Below are 12,432 nucleotides of genomic sequence, written 5' to 3' on the forward strand. Positions count from 1 at the left end.
ATGCAGCTTCATCAACTGTAACAAAGGTACCACTCTGGTGGGGGATGCTGACAATGGGAGAGGTTACTGTATATGTGGGTATAGGAGAAATCTCTGTACTCACTCCTCAATTTTGCTACGAGACTAAAACTGCTCTAAAAAAATAAAGTTTTAATTTAAAAATAATAATAAATGAAAGTTTTAAAAACCAGAATCTTCTAGGCAAAGTGGTCATGCATGATATTTCCCAGAACAGTCCTGATTTAGGCCTGTCATCACAGAGTAATTATTAATAGCACCACATTAACTCTCAAAAGTGTCCTGGGTTGCACAATAACCTATATGGTCACTGTACTTCTATGCCTCAACTTTCGCCCTCTAAGAAATAAATCAGTACTTCAAAATCCAAACTCAATACATAACTAGAGGAAGGGATTGTGTACCATCTTCCATCTCTTAAGTCATCTGAAATCTGCCACCTCAAGATTTTTTTGAGGCAGAGGGGTGGTTTAATGGCTGCACCCAGGGCATATGGAAGTTCCCAGGGTAGGGGTCAAATTGTAACTGTAGCTGCTGGCCTACACCACAGCCACAGCAACACAGGATCTGAACCATGTGTGCGACCTACATCGCAGCTCACAGCAATGCCAGATCCTTAACCCACTGAGCGAGGCCAGGGATTGAACCCACGTCCTCAGGGATATAGCTGGAATCATTACCACTGAGCTATAAAAGGAACTCTTGAACTTCCCAAATTATTAACACAAGCTTCTTTTCACTCTTATAGCCTGCTGCTTAGCATCCTCTTTCCCCTCCTCATTTTCCAGGATCTAAATGGTAAAAAAATTTTTAACCCCATATATATAACAAGGTAAACATAAAATGGGGAAATACACATCTATACTCATTAGCATACTACATAGTTTAAGAATGTATATACAAATGTATATACAAACATATATTTTTAAAAGAATTTAACAAAATTTTTATAATAAAATGCTTTATGTGAGAAAGATATTAAATATGTACATGGGGGGGTCTGAAAATAAGACTAAATATTAATAGCGGTGATAGTAGGTGAATACATTCTTTGTCTCTATTTTCCAGCTTTACTTAAAATGAAGCTGTACTGTGTTTATAATGAAAGATTCTCACATGTAGCCAGAGAACAGCCAAAGATGTTCATACTAAAACTGAAGTGAATATACAGGGGGATGCACCCAAACTTTAATAAATCCAAAACTTATGTGCTATCTAGGTACAGCCTAAACAACATGAGGTACTTCAGGAAGGCAGAGTACACCCAGGACACGTCTAGGATAAAGGGACTGTCCTTTGCTTACGCAAAGTACTTCTAATGTCATCAGTGGCAAGAGATTTCTAGAGTTCAAGGTGGTGTTATAGTAATGGTTCTTACCCAGGTTTAAGCTTGAAGAGGATCCGTGTGAAGAGAGGGAAGGAGGTGGTGTCTGTGAATGTCCTGGTCCCTGACTAGGGAGAGGCATGCCCACGGGTCCAGGAGAGGAGGAAAAGCTAAGGCCGTTATAAAAACTGTGTCCAATGGGGGTCAAGCTGCTCGATGTCCTCTTATAAAGGTCACTGCTGCCAGTCAGGGAGTCACGGCGGGAGCCACTGCCAGTGTTGGAGTTTGCAACTAAAATGGAATTAAAACAATGCAGATAAGAACAGGCCTGTTCTTTGAAGAACAAGCCCAGTGATCTGTTCCTAACACTTTGATCCAGACTCCTTACCACCGCAAATTTGTCAGCAGAGACAGCCTAACTGTTCCTGTGGCAGTTCTAGGGGCAGGTAAAGTAATAAAGAGGACATGGCTCAGGTTAACATGAAACTCTTTCACAAACCGTCACACATATTCTAAATTTTCCTTCCTTTTGTGTCACATATTATGAGGGTGGGGGTGGGTTAAAAAACCTCTGACGGCCATATAAGTTATGGAAAAGGTGAAAGAAAATGGGCTAGAAAGACTGCCTTTCATCAACCCAAAGGTTCTAGTAGAAAAATGGAGTAGAAAAAAGATTTGTGAATGGGGTATTGCCCCACTACACAAGACTAATATGAAAGCCTGGTTTCTCAATGGGTTTAATCAAGAGTTATTACTAGCCCCCAATCTCCAATTTAAGATACTTTCTCGCAAATAAACCCTTCTGTTTTGAGATAACATTGTTTTACCAACATTATGATTATCCCATTGTTTACCTTACTACTTTCCTGCCTTTTTCTCCCACCAAAACATTAAAAATATCTTAGTCTCAATTTCCTTCCTCCCACTTTCCCATAATATCCACATTAATTCTTCTCAAAAGACTAGAGAAAACTCCTGACTCTTTAGGGCCTTGAGACTGTGGAGTTCACTACCCTGTGATCTTGGTAGGTCTTCCTTGGTTTTTAACATCCACATTTGTATACTTCCACATTCTTCCTCCACATTCTTCCCAATGCCTGCAAAAATCTCCCCGGATTTTCTAATCCCTGAAACAAACTGACTTCGAGAGTATAAATAAGTAGCAACATGAGTGTAAAACCTGAAATAGGCCCCAAATGTATAACTTGGTTTGAACAGTCCATCATCTCAAAGACATGTGGGACGGCTGGGTTCCCATGGGGCTCGGTCCAGATCTGCCTGTGGTATCTGTCCAGGGTTCCATGCATTGCCAGTGTTCCATAAAGATCGTAAAAATAATTAAAATTCAGTTTCAACAGCACATCAGTCTGATTTCTACCTGCTGTTCCAAACCCTCCAAGGGCTGATCCCAGTGTGGCGCCGAGAGAACTGCTACTTCCAAATCCCAAGGATGTGTTGGCAGGCTGGGCAGAGCCCTGGGAGAAGAGGGAGCTGCTCTGTGAATTGCTGCTCAGAGAGTTGTTGCCATAGAAAGAACTGGATGCCAGGTTGTTACTGGGCTGCTGCTGGGGCTGGGGCTGAGGCTGCTGGGTTCCTAAAGGGCGAAATGGTCCATTTGTTGTTCCAGCAAGACCACCGGCCGCTCCATTTGCTGAAGCTGCAGCTGCTGCAACAGCTATGAAGAAAGCAAATCATTTGGCTATGAAAGAGATTGACCACTTTTCCAAACTATATTGTTACCCTTTGAAAGCCTTTTAACGCTCCCATATCTTTTCAAAGCAGACACAAACCTTGTAAAGAACTATACATATCTAGCTTTGATGCCTTTATCTGAAGCTTCTATTTTCTATTTCTACTTTCAATTCAAAGTCAAAATACCACAGAAGCCAAGTTCACTATGTTGGCAGCTTTAAAGAATCTATAGTTTAAAAGCGATATGGATATCAAAAGTATTCATTTCAAATACAACTACTTCCTAAAATCTCAAGTTCTACAAATATCTACATTAAGGACTTTTTTCCAGAACCATATACTGAAGTCCCTCAAATTCCTAGGACACCTGAGCATGCTGCTCTCGCCTAGATGTCCCTATTGTTGTTCCCAAATTTACTATATATATATATATGACTTAAAAACCTATTGCTCCACCCAAGCAAAAAACAAAAACAAAAAACACATCTTAAAATCATGATGTGGATTTCTATGAAAATAGCCTTGTACTTTTGCCAACAGTGCCATTTTGTATGAGTAATCCAACTTCCTGTGTTCACAGCAGAGCAGGTCCTTGCTGCTACCCAGCTGGTACATGCTGTGAACACAATCAGAATCTATCAAGGTCATCTGCTGCTTCTGATTCTCTCTTTGAAATCACAGGGTAATTAGAATAGGTACACCGAGAACTGTCAAAGTATATTACAACATAGTTTAAGAATATCATCCGTCAGGAGTTCCCTTGCAGCACAGGTTCAATCCCTGGCCCGGGAACCTCCAAATGTCATGGGGATGGCCCGAAGGAAAAAAAAGAGTATATCATCAATCATTCCTTTCGGATCTAAGTGCATCCACTAAAATGTAAAAACTCACCTGCTTGTGCAGCTGAGGAACTAATGATGACTGGGGCAGGAGCTACAAGTCGAACGGGAGCTCCAAGACCATTTCTCGCTCCTGCATTCACCACAAGGGCACCAGTTTGGTCATAGTAAGCAGCGGGAGCCAAGACTGGATAACCTGAGAATAATAAGCCAACAGATAAGTATATATGAAACTAACAAATGTCTCCTAGGCACCAGCATAGTGTAAATAGTTTCAAACTCAGCTCTGGGGACAGAAGGACCTAGATTCACATCCTGGCTTCACCACTTAAGATAGCTGTATAGCCTTGAATCTCTGGGTATCCATTTCCTCATCTGCAAAATGAGGTTAATAATAACACTTGCCTCACAAAGTTCTTGTGAAGATTTAAAGATGAGTATGAAAGATGTACCATGCTACCTGGCACTTATCCTCCAAGCAGGACAAGGAATACCTGTGCTTTTTAAAGTGCTAACCAAGGTTATCACCAGCAATCATACGCTGACAATTTTTTTAGTTTTCTTTACTATACAAGTAACAGTGGGTACAAATGATTCCAGCAATCATGGAACTTTAATTCTACATAATAATCTAAGCACAAATATCCTGCAACTTAGCAGGGAAAAACCTAGATAGGACTCAATTAACAAGCTCTTTCAATACTCTGAGATGCAATCTTCAAATCCTATTGACCCATGCAAGAAATACAGTTGAGATCCTAACAAAAGAGAAATGCTTAGTAACTAAGAAAACGGATGATGTGAATTCATAAAGAGATCAGTTGATTTGGCTATGCACCATGATTAGTAAAAATCCACCCCCACCCCACCCCCCGCCAATCCTGCTTTTTAGGGCCGCACCTGCAGCATAGGGAGGTTTCTGGGCTAGGGATCTAATCAGAGCTACAGCTGCTGGCCTACATCACCGCTCACAGCAATGCCAGATCCCTGACCCACTGAGTGAGGCAAGAGATCGAACCCACAACCTCATGGTTCCTAGTTGGATTCATTTCCACTGTGCCACAACAGGAACTCCAGAATCCATAAACTTATACTGAGGTTTCATAAAGACTTGTTTCAAAGGAAGAACCTCAAAACTACATGCAATCCATGAAAAAAATAAGACCAGGCAAGAATAACAGCTAAGAATAACAAACATTCAGGATATATCTATCATGGATAGACAGCTACAAGGTACCTCTACTGCTGGTTTGGGTAAAACCCTAGAAATGTAAGGGTGACCCTATCAAGGAATATTAGGATTGTCTTCCTAATGATACTCTTCAAAGACATCAGCCTTGGAGTGATGGGTGATGAAGCCTGGCTGCTCTTTCCATTCTTGACACTCACGGAGAAAACAGATGATCACCAAAGGACAACAGAATACTCTAAGCTACCTGTGCACGTTGATCCATCTCTAACAACATGTAAGATTTAAGACTGGCTCAGAACACTAGGTGCTCTCATCAACGAACTATGGCCTAAGTGAGGGCAAGTGTATGTCATCCTTGCCAGTCCCCAAATCGTGACAGGCCTAAACAAGCCAAAAGTACTGACCATTCTCCCCTGAATGGCCTAATAAGCAGACTTTTTCTTCCTCAAAGGATTAGGAACAATAATGCAGCCTTACCTGGCATGCCTGCAGCTAGACCTTGTCCAAAAGCAAGGGCAGAATTCACTGCTGCTGCTGCCACTAGCGGATCTGTTTGTTGTCCCTGCTGGTTCTGATTTGGGGTCAAAGGGCGTTGGCTGGCTCCTCCTCGAAGAACCTGGGAGACAGAAATAAATCAACTACTTTCTCCTCAATGGAAATATCTAAGACCAATCACTTGCTTAAGCTGGAGCAACTTTAAAAACTAATGGCTGTAAATCATTTTTCCTATAATGGTTTTATATGGCATGGCTTTTAGGATTAAAAAAAAAATCAATTAGCAACATTTCATGTAGTGAAATTTTATTCTACCAGTCTTAGTTTAAACATACTACCTTTATAAGAAGCCAAAAGCATATAAAAGTGATGATTCACTCAGTAATCAAATACTTAACACTTAACATCTGGCAAGTACTAGGGATAAGGCAACGAACAAGATAAAGCCCCTGCCCTCTTAGAGCTTTTATTCCAACGAATGAGATAAACAGATGGTAACTCCATAATAACGTCAGTGCTCTGACAAAAAGTGGGTGAGAAAAGAGTACGCTGGAGTGGAGGAGAGGTTTGGATAGGGTAAGCAGGAGTAATTTACCAATATAATTAAGCTACAATATCTGTATTTAAACAAAAACAAACAAACAAACGAAAAAAAACTCACAAAAGAGGCTGCATTTTCTTTATGGACTATGAGAATGTTTTCTCTACTCTATAACACTATTCCCATTCATCAGAGCCCAAATGGCCCCAAATGAGAGCAATAGATTCAATTAGGAGGCTTCTGACCCGACTGTTTCTATTTCCTCTCTCATAAATTCTACAAACACGCAGCAATAAATGGAGATGGGTATTAGCCAAGAACACTGACATTTCAGTGCAGAATACCAGAGATGCCACTATGTTGAAGGATCTACTTTTTATTCATGAAACATAGGTATTAAGATGCTGGTAATCATTCTTATTCTGAATGCTCTGAAGAATCTATTCTAAAAGATCTAAGTACTACAGCAAGAAAAATGCAAAACCCAAAGACCAAGGCTCAAATTATCAAAGTTATTCATTTAGCGATATTTCCAAAGGCAAAGTGGTTTTTTGTTTATTTGTTTGTTTTTGCTTTTTAGGGTCACACCCACAGCATATGGAAGTTCCGGAGAGGAGTCTAATCAGAGCTACAGCTGCCTGCCTACGCCACAGCCACGCAGGATCTGGGCCTCATCTGCAACCTACACTACGGCTCATGGCAACACCAGATCCCCAATCCACTGAGCAAGGCCCGGGATCCAACCCGCATCCTCATGGACACTAGTGGGATTCATTTCTGCTGCACCACAATGGGAACTCCCTCAAAGGCAAAATTCTTAGATCATTTTCATTATTGCTCTGTTAATGTGATCAAGAATCCATATATAAATTCTTTTTGGTACCATTTGGTAAAACTGTAAAAGAGACATCACGAATAATCAAATCTATTAAATGAATATTTAAGGTGAACAACACTGTCCATATTGGTAAGAAGAGATGTGCAGACACTTAATTTACTTAATTTAAAAGTTTCTCATTTTCTTATCTGTAAAAGTAGAGTAACAGCTGATCTTGCAGGTTTGCAGGAAGCACTACAATTAATATCTGCAAGGCACAACAACTAGTACTGAGGAGATAATCAATAACCAACAGTTAACTACTATCAAAATATTAGGCAACTTATTTCTGTTTGGAATCTTAAGAATCTAATGGACTTTACAAGAGGAGGAGTGCTTCAATCTATATTAAAGAGAAGGAGAGGAAGGGTGCACAGGTCAGAGTTTGGGCCAAGATTTTGAAGATGCCTAACCAATAATCCAGCAGAGCGCTAACTCTTGGAAAATAAACAGCGTGTACAGAGATAAGGCAAATACTAATAGGTTAAGAACTTTAAAAAAAAAAAAAATCAGTAAAAACATTCTTTGCATAGAGCATAATGAATTTGGCTTATATTTGGTTAGGAATTGTGTGAAAGGTCAGAGGACAAGGAAGTGAACAAGGTGCCTGAACAAAGGGATAGTCCGAGTTAGGGAGTCCTATCTTATAATGAGGACAGCAATGTTTCCTTTTTGTCAACTCTCTAGAAATCTATGTTGTACCCTTGACAATAAATCAAAGTTCTTAAGTCAGCTGCCAATATTCATATTTTAACTTCATAAACATCAAGCTTCAATTTAATGGACACAAATGCCGAAAATTTCACATTTTATATCTAATAAAATCCACAAAAATGATTAAGTTTCTACTTGTAAAACACTATCCTAGGAGTTAGTTTACTACCTATCTTCATGATGCAAAATGTGTTAAATTCAAATTTCTTTTCAAACATACTGATTTAAACATAGCATCTAAACTCTACAATACTGGAGTTCCTGTTGTGGCTCAGTGGTAACAAACCTGAATAGTATCCATAATGACGCAGGTTTGATCCCTGGCCTCATTCATCGGGTTAAGGATCCAGCGTTGCTGTGAGCTATGGTGTAGGTTGCAAACATGGCTTGGATCCCATGTTGCTGTGGCTGTGGTATAGGCTGGAAGCTGTAGCTCAAATTCGGCCCCTAGCCTGGGAACTTCCAGATGCTGTGGGTGCATCCGTAAAAAAGAAAAAAAAAATAAAAATAAAAATAAATAAAATCTACCAATACTTAATAAAAAAGGAGATATTTTATTAATAATCAATTCAGCCTTCTGTAGTTCATCATGCTTGGCACAATCATCAACTACACAGTCTCCCCCAGTCTACAAAGTTCAGAAGGCATTCTAAACTCATTTCTCACAGAACACAACATCCAACATCAACTCGTCTCCAAGTTTACCACCTGTGCTTGGGTTCAACCCAATACCTAGGATTTTTTCTGTAAGAAACATTCTGGGAGTTCCCATCATGGTTCAATGGTTAACGAATCCGATTAGGAACCATGAGGTTGCGGGTTCCATCCCTGGCCTTGCTCAGGGGGTCAAGAATCCGGCGTTGCCATGAGCTGTGGTGCACACCGCAGGAGCAGCTCGGATCTGGCACTGCTGTGGCTATGGCATAGGCCTGCGGCTACAGCTCTGATTAGAGCCCTAGCCTGGGAACCTCCATGTGCCAAGTATGCGGCCCTGGAAATGTCAAAGAAAAAAAAGAAACAAACATTCTGAAATAGAAAATAATAAATATTTGTATGAGGTGTCAAAGGAAACTTTAAAAAGAACAAATAAGAAATCAGAAGGAAAATGGAGTGGGTGGAAAGCAATTAACTCTACTGAAAGTTCCAGCAATCAGATTTGGAAGAGTTAGCATGCCTAGAACATAAAAAATGCTTTCTGAAAAAAGGTAAAGACTAAAAAGGCCAAAAGCAAAGTTTAGAAGGGGCCTCTCATTCAGTGACAGTGATAAATAAGTTCACCAAGAAAATCATATTTTCCTAAAATACCTAAAGCCAGAAACTGGCAAAAATAACACTGAAACTAAAACACAGCTTCTTACTAAAAGGTAATGATAGTAGTAACTTTTTCACAGTAGGGCTTGTTATTGTGGATGACACAAAACTTCGAAACACACATGGTTATCACACCCCTGCCCCCATCTTATAGTTAAGGAAATCTATATTGTGCAACTTCCCCTAGCTGCAATTAGTGGCAGAACAAAAGCCAGATCTCAGGTTTTCTATCACTCCATATATCACAATATGGTCAGAAGAAAGCACAAATTGTGAACTTACAGATTTGGGTCAAATCTTAAGAACTTAATAGGTGTGGAGTTCCCGTCATGGCACAGTGGTTAATAAATCAGACTAAGAACCATGAGGTTGTGGGTTCGATCCCTGGCCTCGCTCAGTGGGTTAACGATCCGGCGTTGCCGTGAGCTGTGGTGTGGGTCACAGACCTGGCTCGGATCCCACGTTGCTGTGGCTCTGGCGGAGGCCGGTGGCTACAGCTCCGATTGAACCCCTAGCCTGGGAACCTCCATATGCCACAGGAGCGGTCCAAGAAATGGCAAAAGGACCAAAAAAGAAAAAAAAAAAAAAAAAAAAGAACAGGTGTGACCATGGGCACAAAATCCCATTTCTTCAATCTTATGCTAGCAAGCCATAAAATCTACTTATCAGAATTAGAATTAAGTGAAAGAAATTATAAGTAGAGCACTTAGCTTTAAACAAAAAGCTTTTAAGGAGTTTCTATCATGGCGCAGTGGAAACAAATCCGACTAGGAACCATGAGGTTGCGAGTTCGATCCCTGGCCTTGCTCAGTGGGTTAAGGATCTGGCGTTGCCATGAACTGTGGTGTAGGCAGGAGGCTATAGCTCCAATTCGACCCCTAGCCTGGGAACCTCCATATGCTGCAAGTGAGGCCCTAAAAAAGACAAAAAAAAGCTTTTAATAAGTATTTATTAATATTTTTCTTATTGGAGTTCCCGTTGTGGTGCAGCAGAAACGAATCTGACTAGGAACAATGAGGTTGTGGGTTCCATTCCTGGCCTTACTCAGTGGGTTAAGGATCCAGCGTTGCCGTGAACTGCAGTGTAGGTCAAAGACATGGCTTGGATCTGGCGTGCTATGACAGCTCCAATTAGACCCCTTGCCTGGGAACCTCCATATGCCACAGGTGCAGCCCTGAAAACACAAAAAGACCGAAAAAAAAAAAAAAAAATTTCTTATTAAGTCTATTAGAGCTAATTTTAAAACATGGCAATTACTTTAGTCTTCCAAATCCAAGATTTGGCTGCCGTTTAAACACAAAAATCATCATTTGATAAATACCAACTATCCACAAAGAGTAGCTAAGAAATTTATCAATAGGTGTTACTTATTCTGTCAACAAATTATCTGATGAACTCCTTACACACTTGATACTGAAATTGTATCTGTAACATGAACTTCCAAAAAATTATCTTAGTGTAAAATACTGATCAAAAATTCAAAACCTGTGTTCCTCCTATGATTTTGTGGAATCTCAAAAATTAAACATAGACTCTCTTAGTGAGACTGAAAAAGTAGAGGATTCTTGTTTGAATGATATCCTATGTACACACATGAGCATGTTTTTCCTCAGGTTTGATAATGTACATCGGATGGCTAAATACTCATTTTATTTGCTAAAAAAACAAACAAACAAACAAACAACTCCTTTTCTAGGAGTTCCCACTGTGGTGTAATAGATTGGCAGGAACTTGGGAGTGCTGGGACGCAGGTTAGACTCCCGGCCTGGCACAGTGGGTTAAGGATCCAGAGTTGCTGCAGCTGTGACATAGGTTGCAACTACAGCTCAGATCTGATCCCTGGCCCAGGAACTCAATATGACACATGGCAGCCAAAAAAGGGGAAAAAAATTTTGATTTCTAGGACTTTATTCCATGGAAATAATCATGAATTTATGCAAAGGGTATTAATCTTATTTATAACAATAAAATAGTGCTGAGTTATAAATAACTGCTAAATTATAACTAAGTTATAGGAATAGTTACATAAATGTAACATAAATAATAACGAACAGACTGCTTAAAATAAAAAATAAGATACTCTTTGATGGATTTACAAACATTAAATAACATGGAAGAGTGTAATAACAGAATGTAAAGCCATATGAGCAGCATAATCTAATTTATAAGAAATTAATTAAATGACAAAGCTAGAATGACAGATACTAAATATTTATATTGGAGTTTTTTTCCTGATATGAGGACTCAGGGGATTTATTTTCTTTGAGTAATCTAATTCATTAGAATTTTCAGCAATAAGTAGGTATTACTCCAGAAAGCAAGAGAAAGTAGCCTAAACTAATATAAAATGATACTTAATTTTACAATTAACTATCCTTTCTCAACTCAAAAAACTTACTCTAATACAATACTGTAAATAAACTATATCCCAGTAAAAAATTGAAAATTTTAAAAAAATTTTAAAAAGCTTATTCTAAAATAAAAGAGATATAATAACAGGTTTAAAACAGATAATAAGGACCTACTGGATAGCATAAGAAATTATACTCAATATCTTATAATAACCTATAATGGAGAGGAATCTGAAAAAGAAAACACACACATATATATGTATATGTGTGTATAAATCATTTTGCTGTACACCTGAAACTAACATATTATACACAAATCAATTACACTTCAATTTTTTTTTAATTGATGTTATATATAAGCAATGTGAAGAACTAGTATCTACCCTTTGGTGGCAAGCTACTTAAAGAGAGAGCCAGACATGATCTGAGGATGGTGCTTAAGGTGATTATAGTATCAAAGAAAGAAGACTATCTGTATGCATACTCACTTTGCCACTTGCTGACTATATACACTTAACTGGAAAATCCTCTAAGCAGCCTTACATGTGATACTATAATCTATTCACCTAGTTACATTAAGCAAGGTCCTGATACATGAAAGGCACTCAGTAAAGCACAGTTAAGTCTGAGTCTGAACCCAGGTACCACACAGGGGAACTCGCTAATTTACTATTCACAGTTTCCCTATCAGGAATAACATTACCTTTTAATTACATATAACATCTAAAATTCACACTTAGATGGGGTAAATTTTATTTCCATTTACCTGCTGCTGCCCCTGCTGAGCCTGTGGGGTGGTCTGCTGATTAGCAGAATTTGTTGCTGCGGCGGCAGCAGCAGCTTGCTGCTGGAAAAGACTGGCAGGGTAGACTCCCCAAGGAGTAACTCCATAATACTGGTGAGGGACCACAGCTGGGCCTAGAGACAGCAAGAGAAAGGTAAGAAAAGTTTGAACTCTTAAGAATCATCTCAGAGTTTCCAAAGACAACATCTGACTCAGAAGACACTACTGTAAAATATTAACTTAAGAATATATTGATTCTTTCTAGATAATCTTGAATTCTGTTTTTAAAAAATG

General features: G+C 39.2%; 1 protein-coding gene across 33 annotated transcripts in view; it reads right to left on the reverse strand.

Annotated features, from left to right (window-relative positions):
- The window catches only part of PUM1 (pumilio RNA binding family member 1), a 141,096-nt gene that overhangs the window by 38,016 nt on the left and 90,648 nt on the right, over positions 1-12,432 (reverse strand). For 18 of the 33 annotated variants that reach the window (XM_021095751.1, XM_013999086.2, XM_021095755.1 and 15 more), the window contains 5 exons: positions 12,121-12,272; positions 5,543-5,681; positions 3,926-4,069; positions 2,721-3,017; positions 1,397-1,633 (listed from right to left, as the gene is read on the reverse strand). In XM_021095751.1, the coding sequence (XP_020951410.1) occupies positions 1,397-1,633; positions 2,721-3,017; positions 3,926-4,069; positions 5,543-5,681; positions 12,121-12,272 (969 nt within the window). Of the gene's footprint in view, positions 1-1,396; positions 1,634-2,522; positions 3,018-3,925; positions 4,070-5,542; positions 5,682-12,120; positions 12,273-12,432 lie in introns of all 33 variants that reach the window. The other 15 variants (XM_021095736.1, XM_021095734.1, XM_021095746.1 and 12 more) reach the window with 2 other exon arrangements.

The sequence above is a fragment of the Sus scrofa genome, chromosome 6, assembly GCF_000003025.6.
Source record: "Sus scrofa isolate TJ Tabasco breed Duroc chromosome 6, Sscrofa11.1, whole genome shotgun sequence".
Taxonomy (NCBI): domain Eukaryota; kingdom Metazoa; phylum Chordata; class Mammalia; order Artiodactyla; family Suidae; genus Sus; species Sus scrofa.